Source organism: Pteronotus mesoamericanus, unplaced genomic scaffold, assembly GCF_021234165.1.
Source record: "Pteronotus mesoamericanus isolate MK-2021 breed Mesoamerican mustached bat unplaced genomic scaffold, CSHL_Meso_final contig_32, whole genome shotgun sequence".
Lineage (NCBI taxonomy): Eukaryota > Metazoa > Chordata > Mammalia > Chiroptera > Mormoopidae > Pteronotus > Pteronotus mesoamericanus.
The window spans coordinates 2,635,077-2,654,685 of NW_026555134.1; the positions used below are offsets into that span (position 1 = coordinate 2,635,077).

Below are 19,609 nucleotides of genomic sequence, written 5' to 3' on the forward strand. Positions count from 1 at the left end.
CTGAATGGTCAGCTTAGCTGTCAGCCTGCATCCTCCCAATCTGACCCCGGCTTCCCTTCCCCTCCCCACCCCAAGAACCAACGGAGCGTGAGCAAAGGAGAAGCTGCAGGCATTTAGTGGAGGTGGTAGCAGGGCCAGAGGAGGGAGAGAACTGAGTCCTAAGGAAGTTCAGAGGGAAAGCCCTGAGCTTCCTGGTCACAGGGCTAGGTCAGGTGACCTGATGTGCTTTGGGATCTTTACCCACATGCCATTAACGAAAGGCTTAGCCTTTGTCAGGGCCAGGATATTCTGTTTGAGAGGGCAGGCGGGGTATTACTTAGGACAGGTGCAGATAGCACTGTACATGGCCACACAACAGGTACCCCACCCCTTTTAGTGGACACCCAGGTGCTGAGGAGCCACTGCAGGGAGGGGCCATGGTGAGGGGACAGTGACTGGAGCCACACCCTTGGTGTAGCCACACCCACGTCACGTGATCTCGTTTTGAGCTTCATAACTTGTGAACATTATCCCTTTTCTGTCACTGAGGAACCCCAGAAAGCAAGGCTGCTGAGGGGGGTACCCACAACGGGCTGGACATGGCCCTTTGGGAACTGGAAGGAGCACGTGACTCGCTTCTCACCATTGGGCCTGCCCAGGGGCCAGGAAGGCCATCCTGAAGTTGTCCTCAGGTCTGCCCGTGTCAGTACGCTGCGCAGGTGAGATAAACCGGAAGGTCCAAATCCATGACTGCGGACCAGACCCGCTGATGTAAGGGGAAGCCATGGGCCAAGCATTTACATCTGTGAGTCTGATCTCGTCATCTTTAGAAATGGTCAGGGGCTTCTCTGGAGACTTGGGGGTCCTGTGGAATAACCCCAGAAAATGGTGGGAGCAGGATTGTCCCCTGCTGGGCTGGACAGGAAGGAAGGCGGGAGCCTCAGAACCCAGCCTGTGAGGTCCGTGTCAGCAGCCCCAGGTCAGAGGCAGCTGCACCCCCTCAGGCATTAGTGCTGGGAGAAGCCTTCAGGCCTCCTGAGCTTCTCCCCATCCTCCAGCATCCAGCCTGGCAGCAGCTCCTTGCGCAGGCCTGAGGCACACACTCCCAGAGGACTGCTGACATGACAGGTTGGTAAAAGAGGAGGCATTTGAGCCTTAAAATAGGCTGCTTGTGACAGGGGCCAAAAGCAAAGTGCCCACCAAGGACTTGGTGAAGGGCAGACTGTGCCCAGGTCAGTGGGAAGGGAACCGTCCACCAGACGGCTTCAAGGACGTGGCCTCTCTGCACAACCATAGTAGAAGCGAATGGCAAGCAGAGAAGCCCGCCTGGCCTGAGTTCCCAAACACACAGTCCATTGTGACATCATCCGCGGGGTGGCTCTAAGAGGGGCTTTGACAGTGCCATTCCCCTCAGCCCTGGCCTCTGTCACCTCTTCGGCCAACGGCGAAGCCAAGGCCATGCTCCTGCTCTCAGTTTTGCTGCTCCTGTCCCAAGCCAAGGGTGCACATCCCGGTACGTTGTCCCTTCCCCCAGCGGCCAGAGCAGCTCTCCCAGGCCGGGGGGCGGGGGGGGGGGGGGGGGGGCAGGGGGGGCGGGACTTGAGAGTGGCCCCGCTCGGGTTCCCTTCACCCAGTCAGTGAGAATTAGAGACCAAAGGAGAGAGTCAGTTAGCGAGCTCATTAATTAACTCATTGGCCTCCGGGAGGCTGGCTCAATGAATATCAGTGAGTGTCTCCTCTCCTGGGAGCTGGGTGGGGACTCTTTCTGGAGGGCAGAGTTCTCTTTTTGGCACAGACAACAGCAGCCTTCACTCTCAGCCTCCCAGGAAATGGAGCTCCTCTGCCTGGACCAGAATGTTCTAGAACAGTTCAGGGCTTTCAGAAGGTTCCGGCCCTTTCTGGGGACCACTGTGTTTTCCCTCATGTGCTCGTTTCCCGTGACTGCTATAACCAACTACCACAAATGTCGTGGCTAAAATTACACAAATTTCTTGCCTTACAGTTAGTTCTGTTGGATACAAATCCAACCTGGGTCTCCTGGGGCCAAGATCAAGGTGTCAGCAGGACCGCATTCCTGTCCAAGGCTCTTGGGAAGAATCTTTGCCTTGCCTTTTATAGCTTCTAGACAGGGCTAGAGGTCACCCATATTCCTCAGCTTGTGGCTCCTTCTTCCGTCTGCAGAGCCGGTGGTGGTGTGCCTCTCTGCGCTTTTTTCCCCTAGTCACAGCGCTCTCCTTCTGCCTCCCGCACTCCCGTTAAGGACCCTCAGGATTACATTGGGCCCACCCAGATTATTCAGGATAATCTGCCCACTCTAAAGTCAGCTCATTAGCAACTCTAATTCCATCTCCAAAATCTCCTTTGCATTATAAGGCAATACCTATTAAGACTTGGTCCATTAGGAAACGGATATCTTTGGGGGAGTGTTATTCTGCCTACCACTCCAGAGTTGGTGTTGGACAAACATTCTCCTTCGATTTCTCTCAGATGACAGCAGAAACAAGCTCAGTGAAGTGACTTGTCTGAAATCACTATGCTGGAGAGGGACGTAGTCAACACTTCTGACCCATGTCCCATGCTCTGTGTGACAGAAATAAAGCATCTGTTGGCTTAGTCGTGCACCTGGGGCCCTTCCCTGGACCAGGCTTAGTTTTTTTATGTGTAGAATGGGCATAAGGATGGCTACTTAGAAGCCTCTAATGGATACTAAGTATTGCATCCTTTCCCTCCCCTCCTCTTCCATTCCACCAGAATGTGGGGAAAGACCCATTTTCGAGGCAGGACCTCAGTATTCCAGAATCACAGAGGGGATGGAGGCTGAGGTGGGTGAGTTCCCGTGGCTGGTGAGTATTCAGGCAGGAAACGAACACTTTTGTGGCGGCACGATCATCGACGAGTGGTGGATTGTGACTGCTGCTCACTGCTTATATAGTGGGGACCTAGAGTAAGTATCGCGAGCCCGTCTCTGTTGCTTCTGACACCATCCATCCCAGGCACCCCCACACTCAAACCAGGCCTGATTGCTAAGGGGAATCCTTGGGCTTGTCAGTCCCGAGCTGGGCACGGTGGCCCCAGGGATGAGCAGGCAGTGAACCCAAGGCTGGCACTCCACTGTGCCCTCCTCATGGTCACCCAGGGCCAATGACTACGGCTTCCCTGAGATCACCCACTGTCCTCTCCAGGAATATCTGTGGCCTGTGGAGCTAAAGGGCTTGGTCCATGCACCCCTCCTAGGACACGCAAGTCCTTCTAGGAGGAAATTTTCCTAATCCTGAAAGTCTGGGTTTCCAGGCCATCTGACACCCTATTTCCCTGCTCCTTGTAGAGTGTTCTCTGTGCTCCAGGAGCCCCGTGGAAAATCTAGCATTTACTGATTACTAGTCATGTCCCAGTGACCTCCTAAGCAACTGCCTGCACTATTTAATCATGTAACAATCCTGAGGCAGGGAGAATGAAAACCATCCTTTATAGAGAAGGAAACAGAGGTCCAACAAGGTTGGGCGACTCACCCAAGGTACACACCCAGTAGACAGAAAGAGGATTTAAATCTGGACCCCAGCTCTTGGGCTTTCTGCTACCCCTGCTACACCACCTCAAGAAAGGTTAAAGATATGCAGCAAAATGGAGGTTACAGAGGAAATCAAATACCCAGGGGCAGTTTCACCTTGGCATAACCAGGCGACCTCATTGCTCCTGCGCCCATGGCTCTTGGGAAGTTCTTGGCCATTCTGCTTGGAGGGGATTCCTGAATTAATACTGAAGATTCTTTCTGTTTAATCAGGGACATGTCTAGATTAAATTTTGTTCTGGGGTCTTTAAGTTGCTGGTAGACAAATTGGTATGATAATATCTTACCTAACGAGGGCTAGTTTGATTGGTGCCAAGAGGTTTTCTGTGGGCTCTTTGGAGCACCCAAGGCTAAGTTCTGCCTTTGCACCAGCAGGCAGGGGTACCTCCTTCTGGTTTCAGGGATGGAGCTGGGCAGCAGCATCGTCCTCCTTTTCTACATTTATAACATTCTCCCATTCTCTTAGCAACAGCCCCAGTAGAACAAGTCATAAAGGCCCTAGAACTCTGTGGAAGTAGGTTTTAGGGGGCACAGCAACTTCTTTCCCCTCCTATCTTCCCCTCTCTTGTTCTATGCCCTCAGACCGAAAGACCTGAGTGTTGTGCTGGGAACCAGCGACTTACAGAGCCCATCCCTGGAAATAAAGGGGGTCACCAGCATAGTTCTTCACAAGGACTTTGAACGATCCAACATGAACAATGACATCGCCTTGCTGTTGTTGAACTCACAGATCACGTTCAATGACCTAAAAAAACCCATCTGCATGCCCAGGCAGCCTAGCCCCTCCACGTGGAGTGAATGTTGGGTGGCAGGATGGGGACAGACCGAACCTGGTACGTGACCACACAGCATCTTCTGAGAGCTCCTGGGGAGCTGCCACATCACAGGCATCTGAGGAGGAGCCGTTCAATCTAAAGGAGATGGGAGGGTGAAAAGGAGAAAGGGCTGAGGAACAAGGGCTAGGAGAAGACTTGCATTGGAGCAAACCCTGCTGGGCTGGGGCCACAGAGGCCCAGTCTCGGAGTCAGAGGGCCGAGGAAGCATCTCCCCAGGGCTCCAAGCTGAGAGGCCAGGTCTCTGACAGCCCCCGAGTGTGGTCCTTCCAGCCAGCATGGAGCAGTCTTATTTGTTCGTTTCATTGAATTTAAACTCTCCCTTTTGCCAGGAGCCCATCTACTCTCTAGTCTTTCACATCTCCTTTGATTCACACACTGACGTGTCCCACCTGGTTTCTACAGGCATTCAGGATGCTTGCCCTGGCCTGGACGTTGGGTGGCCCTGGAGTGCTGCCCAGCAGCTCCTAGAAATGAATCTGTTGTTACTTGTTACCTGTTGTTACATTGTTACTTGGCCAAATAGGAGGAACTGTACCAGAGCAGAAAGGGATTATGAAAGCCTTCCTGGACTGTCCCCAAGAAAACTCAACAAAAACAAGAGCAAATAGGTGGGGGGTGGAAATGGGCCAGCATAGTCTCAGACCTGAAAGAGACTCTAGGTCTGTAGGGATGCTTGGCAATGAGCTGGGGTCTGGAAAACAGTAGGTATTTCAGGACTTCTGTAGCCAGAGAGCAACTGGTGTCTGATCAATGGGGACCCCAGGCACTACTCAAAAGTTGGAAGCAGAGGAGGAGGCCTTCAAGATTAAAAATACTCAATGAGGAAGAGGTTTTGAAATGCCTGTGTGGTCAGAGGTAATAAGAAGGAAAGAAATCCTGGAAGCTGCCTGGAAAGGGCCTTGGCAAATCCCCTGGAAAGCCTTGCAGCCAACCTCCCCTCGCCTGGAGGACCTGAACACTTTCTCCCTGAAAGCATGTCAGGGACAGGCTGTACTCTCGAACTAAAATGTGGCAATAGGCAGCTATGATGAAGAGGCAGGATTATGCTGAGAAAGGACCCATAGCCTCTTCCAAGAGGTGAAGTCTGTAGGGCTGGGTGGAGTCAAGTGGGATGTCTTCTTGGAAGCAGAGATAAGATTTCAAATGAGAGGATTAATTGTTTGGAAAAACCTGGGCTGGTAGAGTGAGTACACTGCGTGGGATCTCCGGAAGGAAGGAGAGAGTGAGGGGCTGGGGGGGTGTGAAGGGAGGCAGACGAATTCCTGGTGGGATGCAGGGATGCTCAGGGTGGTTTAGTGCCTAGTCGTTGCATTATTGACAAGGACAATGCTCTCCGGTGACTTTCCTAATGTGCGTTCTCTGTGGGCCAGATGACAAAAACTCAATGGGAAGTGACCTGATGAAGGTGCCAATGATCATCATGGATTGGCAGAACTGTTCCAAGGTGTTTCCAAACCTTACCAAAAACATGCTGTGTGCTGGATATGAGAATGAGAACTACGATGCTTGCCAGGTAACTAGGGGATCTCTCCTCCCTCACTCTGTGGGCCCCCCCGCCCCAGGGCTGCCAGGGCAAGGCTATCCTCTCCCCACTGGGAATAAACAAGGAGTCTGGAAAGCATGTGGGAATCAGGGCGTGGCTGTGGGGACGGGACGTGGAGTGGGGTGCTCCTTGCCAGGCCCTCAGGGTATCGCTGTGCGCTTGGGAGTCAGTCCGCACAACCCTGCATACGTATCTGCGGTCTTCTCCAGGCACACTAGATAAATAGGGCTCCAGGGCTTTTTCCATTACTGGGACCTCTTAAACAAAAAGCCAAGAGGGATATGAGACCCATACAAGGAATCATTTCTACTCACTCATTTAGTAGTCTTCACTGGGCACAGCAAGCCCGGAGATTCAGCCGTGATTGACACGGGGTTTCTCACCTCTGGGAGCCCTCAGTCACCTGGGTAGGCTGCCAGGTAAACAGCTATAACACCTGGGGCGATGCATGTGGGTTTTGTCGAACCAAAGTCTGATAGCTTAGCATCTCTTTAATAAAATGAACACAAACATCGAAAAAGAAAACCATGTTTTGATTGATGCTAGGAAAAAATAGGGGGAAAAGAAAACCCCTTCAGCAATTAGCTTCCTCTGGCTCTAAGGATGAACGATGGGGTTTATCTTCAAAGCTCCAAGATGCTTTCTTCACCTTGGGAGGGGTCACCCTGATGAGCCCACTTAGTCCTTCCCGTTGGCTGGATGGTGGACCTGGTGGTTGGTGTAAAACTGTAAATGTGGGTGTTCACCGTTGTGTAGGGCAATGAAAAAGCTCTGTCATGGGAAGGAGAGTATCTACCCCGTTTAATGTTAGGAGATTGTAGTTTTCCCTGGCAGCCCATGAGATGCGGCCTGGGGAGAGAATCGTGGGGCAGGGGGGATGGAGGGAGAGGAGAGCGGAGAAGGGCTCTGAGAAGAAAGAGTGGGCTTCGGCGGTAGAGGCACCAGGTTTAGAAGGAGTCCCCCCCATGGTGAATGCTGTGAGGACCAAAAAGGAAGGTAGAACCGATGTCTTAGGAACCTTGTATTTTTCTCACATTCTGGACAATTTAAACATTGCAAAACAGAAAGAATTGGGATTTCTCGTTCTGGACAAGATGGAGTAGACACATTTCTGACACTCTCTCCCACTAAGAACAGCTAAAGCACTGGACCTTATATTGTAAAACGAAAATAAAGTCCCTGAATTAGGTGGCGAGAAGATGGACTGACTGGATATCTAATGTTTAATGAATGACAGAGCAGGAGTTCCTTGGGTTTTCTTTTTGCCTTTTATATGTATCAGGCTGGATGCCAGAGAAGCCCGCAACCCAGAAATGCCAATGGGCACAGGCAGAATATAACCGGAACAAAATGTAAACAAGAACACTGCTCTCTGGACCAGGGAAGGGGCAGCTGGCAAGGCAAAAATTTTTTGACAATAAACATCCTGTTCCAGCAAAATACCAGGAAAACCTCACGAACCCCGCCCCCCGCCACCCACCAAGGTCAAGGGGGCAGCCTTGACTTCCCCCTGGTGCCATGGTGGTGTCAGAGCAGGCTGAGTGGAGGGCAGGACTTGGACCAAACTGCAGCCGTGACGAGCCTCCCTCTGCCTCGCCTGGTGTCCGGGGAGCCCCCTGAGGAGCTTGGGCTTCCACGGTGCTCGGGTGTCCCTGGGCCCTCCTGCCCCTCCCCCTGGCGTCATCCCTGGCCTGAGTGGGTAGTCTGGGCTTCCACCCCAACCCAATGGTGGACTTAGCACCCCTCTGCCCCCACTCCAGTTGCACAAGAGGCCTGTTAAAACAGATTTAAGTGAGAACCAGAGCCTTGTAACCTAACACTTAAGGCAATGCTCAAGTTAGGGTCTGCCATAACTGGAATAGAGAGTTGCACTAATGTATGTGGATTTGATTTATTGAGGCATAAGATAAGGAAGAGTTCTTTTTTTAAAAAGAAGTTGAGAACCATTAATGCCTAGAATAAGTTCAATTAAAACTTAACTCAAAACGGATCATACACTTAAATGCAAAACTATAAAAACTCTTAGGAAAAAAAACAAAACAAAAAACAAAATCTTTTGGACATAGAGTGATACCAAAAACTCACAAAAGGAAAAATTGACAAACTGGACCTCATCAAAGTCAAAATTTTTTCTCTGTGAAAGACCCTATTAAGAGGATGAAAAGACAAGCTACAGATTGGGAGATAATACCCACAAAGGAATTATACTTAGAATACATAATGAACTTTCAAACTCAACAGTAGAAAAACAAACTATGCAATTACAAAATGGGCAAAAGACATTGTACTTATTTGCCATCCTGATGGCAAATAAGAACATGAAAAGATGTTTGATGTGTTTGGCCATTAAGCAAATGCAAGTTAAAACAACAATGAGACATCACTACACACCTCTCAGAATGGCTGAAAAAAAAAATAAACGACACCAAATGCTGACAAGGATGCTGAGAAACTGGGTACACAGCGGCTGGTGGGGCTTTAAAATAGCTCAACCGCTCTGGAAAACAGTTCGCCGCTTTCTTGAAAACCTGTACATGCTCTGGGCATATAACAAGCAAATGCTATTCTTAGGCATTTATTTCAGAGAAATGAAGGGTTGTGTTCACACCAAAACCTGTACAGGTGTGTTTATAGCAGCTTTATTCACAATACCCCAAGAGTGGAAACAAATGTCCTTCAAGGTGTGGATGGTTAAATAATCTGGTAGATCCACATCGCCTGCCACCACTCAGCTATGATAAGAAACAACTGTTGATGCAACAGCATGGATGGATCTCCGGAGACTTATGCTCTGTGAAAGAAACCGATCCCCAAAGGTCCCACCCTGCCTGATTCCATTTACATAATATTCTTGAAATGACGAAATTATAGGCGTGGAGAACAGATTAGCAGTTGCCGCAGCGGTTTAAGGAAGGGCTGGGGTGGGAGGGAAGTGGGCTTTGCATAGAAAGGGCAGCATGGGGGTCCCCGCGGTGATGGGGGTGTTCCACATTTGACTGTATCAATGTCTATATCCTGGTTGTGCTATTGTACTACAGGCTTGCATGATATCGTTCTTGGGGAAAACATGAAAAGGGTACCTGGAATCTCTGTATCATTTCTTACAAGTGCATATGAGTCTACAATTACATCCAAAATAAAAAACAAAGAGAAAACAAAGCTTCCCAGACACAGCAGTTGAAGGAAGATCTCAGATCATAGCCTTGCGATAGATAGGCCAGGGGAGCAACCCGCTCAAGTTGGATAGTCAAGGTTTTTTTGCATCACAAAAGACAAGGGGAACCAGCATTGCCTACAGTGTGGCTAGAAAGAGAGAATTCTGGAGGGAATGTGAGGGAAATCGCAGAGGCTCGAAACAGCATCATGTGTTCAGGGAAGTTCCAATATTTCAGAAGCCAGAGGTGACAAGAGATGAGTGTGGAGCGGTGAACAGGGAAGTAACCCAGGTTGTCCCAGTGCCCCTCCGGCTGCTCACCCGAGAATAGGAGGGTCAGGCCCCACCCGCACTCCCCGGCTCTCCTTTCAATCTCTGTGAGTCGGAGCCATCCCATAGTCAAATGGCCAAACCAACTGTGGCAGAATTTAAAATAATCAAGTGCCGCGTTTGGTGACATTTTCTGTACCTTCTGCTTCGATGGCTGGAGCTACAGCTACCCTCTGGAGTCTCGGATTTTTGTTTCAATCTCTCCCCTGTACTTTAATGAAAGCTTCCAAAACGAATCCTCTATCACTTAAGAGTGTTATAAATAAATGTGCTGTTTTGGCTTAAGCCTTTTTTTTAAGTTGTGAGATGGAAAGTTTTGCTCTCTGTTTAGAAAGCTTCCTGGTGTCAACAATAAGCTGACAGTGATCCCGTCAAGGAAATTTTTCGGAAATTATTCAATATTATCATCACCTAAAGACAAAGGAACCAAGCAGAAAGTCTCCCAGGGTTTAAAAGTAATTGCCCTTAAAAATAAAATCACACTTTCAAATTTAGCCAGCTTTAAAAATGCATGAATCACATAATTAAGGAAAATGATCATTTTATAATGATGACATTTAAATATGTTCAAAGTAATGACAGTGAGATTATGCTAGGCTTAAAATACAAATTAAAAGTAAATGCAAAAATGAAAAATAGTTGAGTGTTTTGGTTTACTTTTCCCAGAACTTTTCTTCTTTGTAACCCCCCTGACTAAGGTTACACTATGAAAAGTTCAGTTTTAAAAACAATCCTGTTTAAGTGGTGTAGTCAAGCAAACTGTAAAATCAAACATACCCCGCCCCGCCCCCCGCCTCCAGCTGGTAATGCGATACTTTGGCAAAGGACTAGCAACCTTCTGGAACAACAGTCAATACAATGGACCACACTGTCTGCTATTTGTCTCCCCAACCCCTGTATAAATGTTGTCTTATCCATGTGTGAATTCCCAGCGTCTGGTACAGTGCTCCACACATTAAAAGTGCTCAACAAAAGTTCGTCAAATACCTGAAACCTCCAAGGAAGCCAGTAGCTCTCTGTCAGCAACCTAGCCCCAGTGGGGGCACACCCGAGAGAGGTCCTGAAGGAGGCTGAAATCTGCAGGGAGAGGGGGGATATGAAGTGGCGGCCAACCCACCTGTTGGGCAGTTTGGTTATGGGGTTATCAAGCTGAGTTGGACTTAGACTTACACTACTTTTCCTAAAGACTGTGTTTTTAGGGCAGTTTTGGTTCACAGCAAAACTGAGAGGGACAGAGATTTCCGATATCTGTCCTGCCCCCACGCATGCACAGCCTCCCCCACTACCAACATCCCCGCCAGCGTGGTTCCCTGTGTTGCAGTTGGTGAACCTACATTGACACATCGCTATCACCCAAGGTCCCCAGTTTACATTAGGGTCAGTCTGGCCATTCTTTGAGTTTGGACAAATGTATAATGGCATGTACCCATCATCAATTACAATGCCGTAAAGTGGAAATTTCACTGTCCTGAGCTACTCTCCAGGGTGTTGTCTTGAGTGCATCGCCCACGACACTTGCATGAAAGTCTTACTTCACTCTGCAGATTCTGACACTTTTAGAATCACAGACGTTTAGAACTGAAAAGGGATGTAGAAAAATATTTAATCAAAACTCTGTTTCACAGATGAGAAAACATGGTTATTTTAGTCATCAATCATTTCCTTCACTATCTGAATGGATCTGAAGCAGTGTGATAACTTCATAGCTCTTTCACGCATATTCAATAATTTCATTTTCTCCACTATCCTGCAAGGTTGGCTGGGTAGATGGGTCTCACTCTCCCTGTATAAACAGATGAGAAAACAGGGACTTAGAATTTAAGTGATTCCCCCTCAGTCCAGGGAGGGGTAGGCTCAGGCTGGAAGCCAGGTCGTCTGCTTCTGTCCAACGGACCCCCCGCCCCCCACACCACCCGCCGCCAAAACAAAACAGGAGTGGCCACATGGGGTAATTATCTCACAGCGGTGAACTTGGGAGGCTCTTGTGGTCAGTGTGTTACTAACCAGACAGGTCCTTGACTACCAGCATTAGTTCTCCGTGGGAAAGTTTTCCTTGGGTGGGCCCTCATCAGTACTTACTGGCTGAGACTAGTTCCTCCCCTTTGGGACAATCTGTGCTTTCTTTAAGAGGAAGAGGAAAAATGTAAAGGCTTTGGGCATAAAAGGACATGCACTTATGGACGTCCCTCTTGGGTCTCAACAGTCTACGAAGGGAATCTCTGTTTCCTAAATGCACAACTACTGTTTGTTATACGTAAGGGTAAAATAATAATACTAATACATTTCTGGAGCATTTACTATATAGCATTTACTCCATGCTGAGTGATTTATAGATTTTTAGAATTTCATCTGTCAACCATCTTGGGAAGTAGTTGGTGTTATCTCTATTTTAATGACATAGAAATTGAGGCTTATAAAAGATTATTTGACCAAGGACAGCTCTCTCCTTGTTATGTTAGGAAATAAATAGTCAAGTCAACATATTAATAAAAATTTTCTAACACTCATGCCTTCATGAAATAGAAGGAAATTATAAAAACCTCAATTATGGAAGGAGCTATTTGAGCAGAAATCCTGTTGATTTGGTTCCTGTCCTATGACTTTGAAACAGAACTAGTGCAGAGCAAAGCACCTACCCACAAAAAACAGACAAGGGTTAGAGGCAATGCTTTGTATAGGAGAGGGTAATTTTGGTTTTGGCCCATGCTTACTGGGTGTCCTTGAACTCTGACCTCTCTGTCAGTTCTACTCTGTTTAACCCTCTATTTGGTGATGTGTTTGTTTCTCAATTAACACAAACTCCACTTGAACACAACTTCTTTATCTTCCCCTGCACTTTTAATCTCTCTTCACCACACTCCACGACCTTGGGACTAGTCATCACCATCCATGTCCCATGTCACCAGTTGTCACATCGTGTGAGTTTCAATCCATCCCTCTCCATCCTGACCTTCAGACCCTCATCATTTCCCCTTGTCTTAACCAGTCTCTCTACCTTCTTTCTGACTCCTCTCTAAATGGTCCCACAAACTCTTTCTGTCAAATTAGTACTCATCCTTTAAATGAAATGCCTTGAAGTTTATTGCAACAGAGCTTTCCCTCGATTCCTCCCCCTCTCTGCCCTGCCTCTATCTTTGTTCATACTTCTCCTGCTTCATCAAACATAGTGACTCCTATTTGTTTACATTTTTATCCCCGCCCCCTGGCAACTAGACCATAAGGTCTTGTATCCCAATTGCCTGACAATTAGTTTCTCCTCAATGAAAATTTGTGAAATGGGGGTGATCGACCTCTTTCGACCTTCAATTTTTTCTAATTATGAAATGAGAATCAAAATACCTACCTCACAGAAGTATAAGATGATGGGGTTGATGAGGAAAAAAAATTGAGGGACTAACACATGCTTTGCGCATGTCCAGGAAATGTTGATCCTCCTCCTCCTCCCCTGTTAGAGTCCGTTACAATATTCAAGTCATTCCAGACACCTGTGTGTGACCTTGGGCGGGGCCATCTCTCCACTGGAGAAAGACTGCTTGAATGATTGTAGCTGCACCATGACTTTGGTGAGAAGTGAGTAAGAGGTGGAGAGAATGTATGCTTGTGCTTGGTGTCAGGAAGTCCTGGTTCCCACTCTGGCCTGGCTACTATGGACCCTGAGCAAGTCCTGAATCCCCTTAATGCATCATTCCCCTGTATGAAATGGATGAAAGGAAACCAGACCTGTGTGTGCTGCACAGTAGGGACTCGGTCCATATTTTCTATATAAATAATCATGTGAACCATAGCCCCATGTGATTCCACTCTGGAGGCGCATGCAAAGAGGAGAACTTAACTCACTCTCCCCTCCCCTCCGCAAACACCCCCACCAAAGAATTAAAAAGAAATATCATTCCCCCTCATGTCTCTCTGGATGACCATCCAATTCATATCCATAACCCTAACATCACTTCTTGTACTTGTTTCCACTTCCTTCCCTCTATAACCCTTGCTTTTATTCTTTGCTGCGCCATGTCTAATGTTTAATAAACAGCTACTATATTTTTAGCCAATAAATATATTGAGATAAATCATTGATTTTGAATAACACTTTATAATTTTTTCAAGTTTATTTTTTAATTTAAATATAGTTGGTATACAGTCTTATACTGGATATATTGGGTTCAGGTGTACAATACAGTGATTTGATATTTTTGTACCTTACAATATGATCGTCCCATTAATTCTAGCAGTCACAATGTAAATGTATCATAGCATGATTGACTATATTCCCTTCCCCTTTTCACCCATCCCCTACCCCTCCTTCTGATAAGCAACCCTTTGGTCTCTGTTTCTGAGTCTGGTTTTGTCTTGTTTTGTTTAGCTTGTTTTTTTGGGGGGGGGGGGTAGGGGGATTCCAGATCTTCTGACTTGCTAAGACCTACAGAACCAGTCCCCACTCTTCTCTCAGCCTGTGCATATTCATACCATCTCCTCGCTCCCTCTGCAGATGCAGTTACTTTTACGAGGCCCTTCCTCCTCCTCCTCCTGCTCCCCCTTCAGCCCTGTCCTGCCCACCCCCTGCAGCCCGCGGTTCCCGGGGCCGGCCTGGCAGCAGCACCCTCCCCCAAGGGCCTGGGATGGGGCAGGCGCTGGTCAGCAATGACAGACTTCCTCTGGCAGCCTGGCGTCGGGGAGGTCACTGGGTCCTCCTTCTTCAGTGACAGTTAATGGACAAATGGACAGTTCAGAATGGGACTTGCCACTGAACTGTGTTCTCTGCCCACAGGGTGACAGCGGGGGGCCTCTCGTCTGCACCACAGAATCTGACAAGAAGTGGTTCCAGGTGGGCATCGTCAGCTGGGGAAGGGGCTGTGGCATGAAGAACACTCCGGGAGTCTATACCTTGTTAGAAAATTATAGCCCCTGGATCAAGAAGGTGACTGAGGTGCAGGGAAGGCCCTATAATTCTCAGATAATGAGAGCTCCTTCCATGCAGAAACCAAAGGGGTCTCAGGCCCCAAAATTCCCAGAGCCAGGCGGCCCCAGGCTCTGGTTCCTGCTCTGCCTTCTGCCCTACATGCTGTTCCAAGCCATTTTCTACTGGTAATAAAGCAGGAGCTATTCCTTCACCAAGGGGGGTGTGCGAGGGTGCGCCACCGGTGGAGGAACTGGCTGCAGGCCGGAGCTGAGGGCCAGAAATGGAGCCTGTTAACACAATGGAATACTATTCAGCCATAAAGAATGAATAAAGCCTTACCCTTTGCGACAACATGGATGGACCTGGAGATTATTATGCTAAGGGAAATAAGCCAGTCAGAGGAAGACAAATACTATATGATTTCACTCCTATGTGGAATCTAATGAACAAAATAAACTGACACACAAAATAGAAAGGCATGGACATGTGGAACAGACTGACAGCTGTCACAGGGAGGGGGAAAGGAGAGACTGAATGAAAGAAAGCAAAGGGATCAAAGACCATCCTTGCACAACCTGGAGACACACGCAACAGTCTGGTGATGGCCGGAGGGAAGGGGGTGTGTGGGTAGAGGCAGGCGGGGGTGGAGGGGAACATGGGGGTTCTCTATAATAGTGTTGACAAAAAAATAAATAAAAACTAAAAAAAAAAAGAAGAAACTAGGACCAGAAAGTCAGGCGGCCTGGAGCCCTGGTTTGGGGATGGGCTTTGGGTCCCCGCAGGAGTCAGGACTCTCTCCACTGCAGGTGAGTGACTGTGCTCAAGCCAAGTAAAGTCCAAAAGAGTTGCTCGTAGGTGTACGTAACAGAAAAGCCAGGGGTGGTGTGTTGGCTTTAGTCGCTGCTGAATCTAGGGGCTCAGCAGATGCTGACAGGGACCATTTCTCAAGCAGCTCCCCTGTGGCGGCCATCGTGACCACCAGCACCTCCCATTGACGTCCTACCGGCCAAGCAGGCTCTGTGGAAACAGAGCCTCATTCCTGATAATTCCAGCACAAGTCTCTTGTCTAACTCTTGTGACTCATCAGCTTCGTAAATGACCCGAAAACTTCCACGTCTGCCCGGAAAGAAGGAGACCCATATCTCCTGGAACCAGGGGGCCACGATGGCAAAAGCTCACAGTCTCATCCCGCAACGGGCTGAACCAGTGTGTGAGCTGCACATGCAGACTTGCAGGCATCTACTGTTAAAGGCACTGATTGAGAAGGAACGAGATCCTGGCATGGGGATGACTGAGAAGACCTTGGTGGAGCCGGGGACATTGGGCCCGTGAATTTTGATGCGTCGTCTTCACCACGCGCAGCAGTCTCTCCACCCTCAGGTGAAGTGACCTCTTCACCCATCCAAGGGCATTCACCCTGCATGGCCTGAGGAAGGAGTACTGGCCTTTCCTAAGGCACCCGCCAAACAAGGCAATGCTGATTCTCCTCCGGGCCCAACCCACCACCCTCCCTGCTCCTATAACTGGACTCGAATCCCAGCAGACAAATCCCTAAAGGCGAAGTACAAAGTGTGACCCATGTCACTACACTCCTAAAGAACTACCTGAGTTTTCTAACTCATACGGATAGAAATCTGGGCAACACATGTGGGAATGGATATTAAGGGCGGGGATGATGGTGGCGGGAACATAAATTTGGTTCAGGTGAATTTCTTGATAGGGGCTCTGCCTCTAACGTTACATCTATGTTGCCTCTGCACTGCTGTTTGTGGAGTCAGGAGGGCCCCTAACAGTTTGGCTGGCTGGTTGGCTGACCCACGGGCCTGAAGGAGGCCCACAGAGAGTGAGTCAGAAGTGCTGGGCCCGCCTTGGGTTCACGTAGCGGAGGGGATTCAAAGGCTTCAGGGACTGGAATGTCAGAGTGGATTTCTCATCTGAGACCTGGCCTCCCACCCCGGGAAGGCACACCCGTGAGGGAATGAATCTGCGAGGGGAACCCGCGGCCAAGCGGAGCTCTGGGGTGGCTCTTCTCCGCAGGCCGGGCCTCGCAGTGGGAGCTGCAGGCGCCAAATGCCGGAACCTGCGTGCAACGGGGGTGATTGGATGTCGGGGGTGGCGGGGACAAGCGACAGCACTCCATCACCAAAGGCAAGGTGCGTGGGGTTCCTGAAGGGACAGAGAGTCCAGCAGCAATCAGAAGAGTCTGACACGGGCAGAGCCACCATGGTGTCAGCTCGCCGAGCATGGCGTTCCCAGGCCCGAAATGGAAAGGAGCCCTATGAATGTCTCGTTTGTTCCTTGTGAGCCGAAAAGTTCTAGGCCAAGGGAATAAAGTCTAGTCTGAATCATAAACGCAGGGAGTCGTGGTCCCTCAGTCCATTCTCAGACTTGAGCCAGTTTGCAGACCCGGCGCCCTTGAGTGAAAGGGAGACCGGTCCCCTTGATGAAGGAGTCGGGACACCACCCAATATTTACATTGTGAACCTTCCTCCAGCCTTCCCCAAAGGGACCTACGGCCTGTCCCCGGGGTAACTGCACTGGGGAAAAGGAAATAATCAGGCCTTTGGGGACCACTGGCCCCTGGCTCTGAGCTGACTCCGACTCCAGGACACCCAACGTCACCGTGGCCCAGCAGGCAGAGCAGGGGCTCACGGAGGTCAGGCGACCAACGGAGTGTTGGCTCCAGCCCCTCGCACAGTGCGCCCAGTGAGCCCCCAGCACCATCCTGTGGTGATTCCCCGGGTCTGGACTGTGTAACTGGAACAGACACGCCGAGCAGCTGGCAGATCCCCACACTGGTCCCCTGGCCTGTGGCACGAGGGATGTTCTGTGGGAAAGGCCAAGCGGAAGCCACTAGAACTGCCCCTACCTAGGACACCAGTGAGCCAAAGTGACGCCACGTTCCTGGTTCCAGGAAGGGCTGCAGGGAATAGCGCCCCCACCAGGATGCAGGTGTAGCGGTTCCCACCACATCCCCACCCATCTCTCCTCTCCGGCCTGGGCAGAAGGGTGGCAGGTCTGAGAAAGACAGAGGACCACTGTCTGCTTAAGCAGATGGTGGCCCGGCTGCAGCTCCTGTGCCAGAGGCGGTTCCAGGCTTGAGCAGGTGACCGTGCCCCCTGGTATTTGCTATGTAGCTGTTGACCTGGAAAAGGCCTTGGTCTCCACCTCTGTCCCTGGGGTCCACCGGAAGCAGTTACCTTTCAGCTGACAGGGCCAGCATTGCCACCTTCAGGGATCTACCTCAGGGGCCTCTCCACTCTCAGGCCTAGGTCAAGAGTTTAGTTTTCAGGAATCTTGGTCACCAGATCCCTTTCCCTTCTGCAAGATGCCATGCGGGTCCATGGCATTCATGCTGATTGGATCAATTAATCAAGAAGCAGCAACTACTCCAGGCTTATTGGTCAAATATTTGCATTCCAAAGGGTGGGAAACAAATATGGCAAATTTCAGGGTTCTTCTACTGTTAGGTGAAATTTCTAGGTCACCCCACCAGGTAAAGGACCATAACCCACCGAGGTGCTGGTGAGGGCAAAGGAAATGCAGAACAGGTAGCAGAAGAAGGTTATTACAAATACCAGCTATGATCATGTGACCAGTTACAAAAATAGGGACTGTAATTGTGTTTTTTCCTTATTTTGTTATGAGTGTTTACAATGTATATATTAAACAAAATCTTGGTTTTCTTTCTTCTTATGATATAACATAAGGTATGTTGACTTTACATCACAGTTTTTAAGTATTGTAACTTTGTATGGGACTTTATATGGAATAGTACTTGTTACAGGATACCAAAGAGAAGACTAAACGTCAGTCAAGGACATTGCATCTTCTTTTGGAGAAAGGGTGAGTGCATTTTTTATTGTACACAGGATCATTATATCACAATAGGTAGAAGTATGACCTTGTTATCACCTTTATTTGGAGGTCAAGTTGGCTTAAGATGTATATGGGTGGCAAGGGGTGAATTTGTGATGATTAATTTTATGTTTCAATGTGGAGGGTATTTTTAGATAAAATTAACATTTAAATTGTTAAACTTTGAGTAAGCAGATTTCCTTCCATACTGTGGGTGGGCATCATCCAATCAGTTGAAGTCCTGAATAGAACAGAAAGACCAGCCTCCCTGAGCAAGAAGACATTCCCCAGCAGACTGCCTCTGACTTTCACCTGCACCGCCAGCTCCCGGGGGCTCGAGGCTGCCGGCCCACACCACAGGCTTGGACTTGTCAGCCTCCATAATCACATGAGCCAATTCCTTATAAGAAATCTCTTTATGTATGTACACATACTTTCTATTGGTTCTGTTTCTCCAGAAACTCTGATGATTACAGTGAGGAGTGTCTTCAGAACAGCAAAGGCGCTGCTACAATAATGAGCTGGAGGCAGTGGTGCCATTTAACATCAAATTCACTATGCGATGCTTTGTCATGATATGGAAACTATGAGTTTAAACATTAGCCAGTTGATCCACTTATGATCAGTCATGCCAGGTGGTTCTCATGTATGTCCCATCAGAGTTTTAATACCTAGAGCTGCAGTTCCTAAACTGTGCACTGAGATGCCCCAGGGCACTGTGCACATTCAGGGGACACGATGGAGACACAGAGACATCTGTTGGGCACAGAGGGAAGCAGCAGCATCTGTTGGACATTGAGCAGACAACTCCTATTAAGTTATTTGGACTTTACTGCTTAACAGATGCGGTCTTTAAGTGTTTCTTCTGGACTAAGGATGCTGTAAAGAAAATTTCTAGGACATGATGGTCCATGAACTGAGAAATTCTTGGAACCTTTGACCTAGTAGATAACTGGCTGATGTTAGTACTTTGTATCTAAGAATAAAGCGTGGGCTCTCATAGTAACTTTGTGCATCTTGGCAGTGACCAGGTTTTTCACCAACTGGTCCATTTTTAGGAGTGCTAGTCAAGTCTATCATTGAATGCCACGCTACTGGAATTTGATCTTTTTCTCTTGACCAGATTGGAGTTATGGGTTAGGAGAGAGAGATCATAGAGGTTAAGTGTCATTCTGATCACATTATATCAAGAGCACATATCATCGATGTGATTTACGGCTGTGGATGCCGACTTTGATCAGCTTGGGCGGTGTTCATTGGGTTTCTCCATGATAAAGTTATTTTTTCACCTCCTTTCCATGCAGTCCTCATTGGAAGGAAGTCACAATGTCCAGCCTGCTCTTTAGGGTAGAGTATATTTTTTTGGAATTCTTCTCCATGAAATATTTGTCTCTTCTTTTTCATGGATTACTTTATCGAATCACTTACCTATATCCATATGGAC

General features: G+C 48.6%; 1 protein-coding gene across 1 annotated transcript; it reads left to right on the forward strand.

Moving 5' to 3' along the window:
• The first annotated feature begins 1,100 nt into the window (after positions 1 to 1,100).
• On the forward strand, positions 1,101 to 14,496 carry PRSS55 (serine protease 55). The gene is made up of 6 exons (XM_054575970.1): positions 1,101 to 1,107; positions 1,394 to 1,492; positions 2,731 to 2,923; positions 4,130 to 4,380; positions 5,754 to 5,896; positions 14,176 to 14,496. Exons 1-6 carry the CDS (start codon positions 1,101 to 1,103, stop codon positions 14,494 to 14,496), a joined length of 1,014 nt encoding a protein of 337 aa, XP_054431945.1.
• Positions 14,497 to 19,609: the final 5,113 nt, after the last annotated feature.

Excerpts from the sequence above, each read along its gene's own strand:
- PRSS55 (XM_054575970.1), top strand. Across the intron at positions 1,493-2,730 it reads AGCCAAGGGTGCACATCCCG|AATGTGGGGAAAGACCCATT; the intron begins GTACGTTGTCCC and ends CCATTCCACCAG. Across the intron at positions 4,381-5,753 it reads ATGGGGACAGACCGAACCTG|ATGACAAAAACTCAATGGGA; the intron begins GTACGTGACCAC and ends TCTGTGGGCCAG.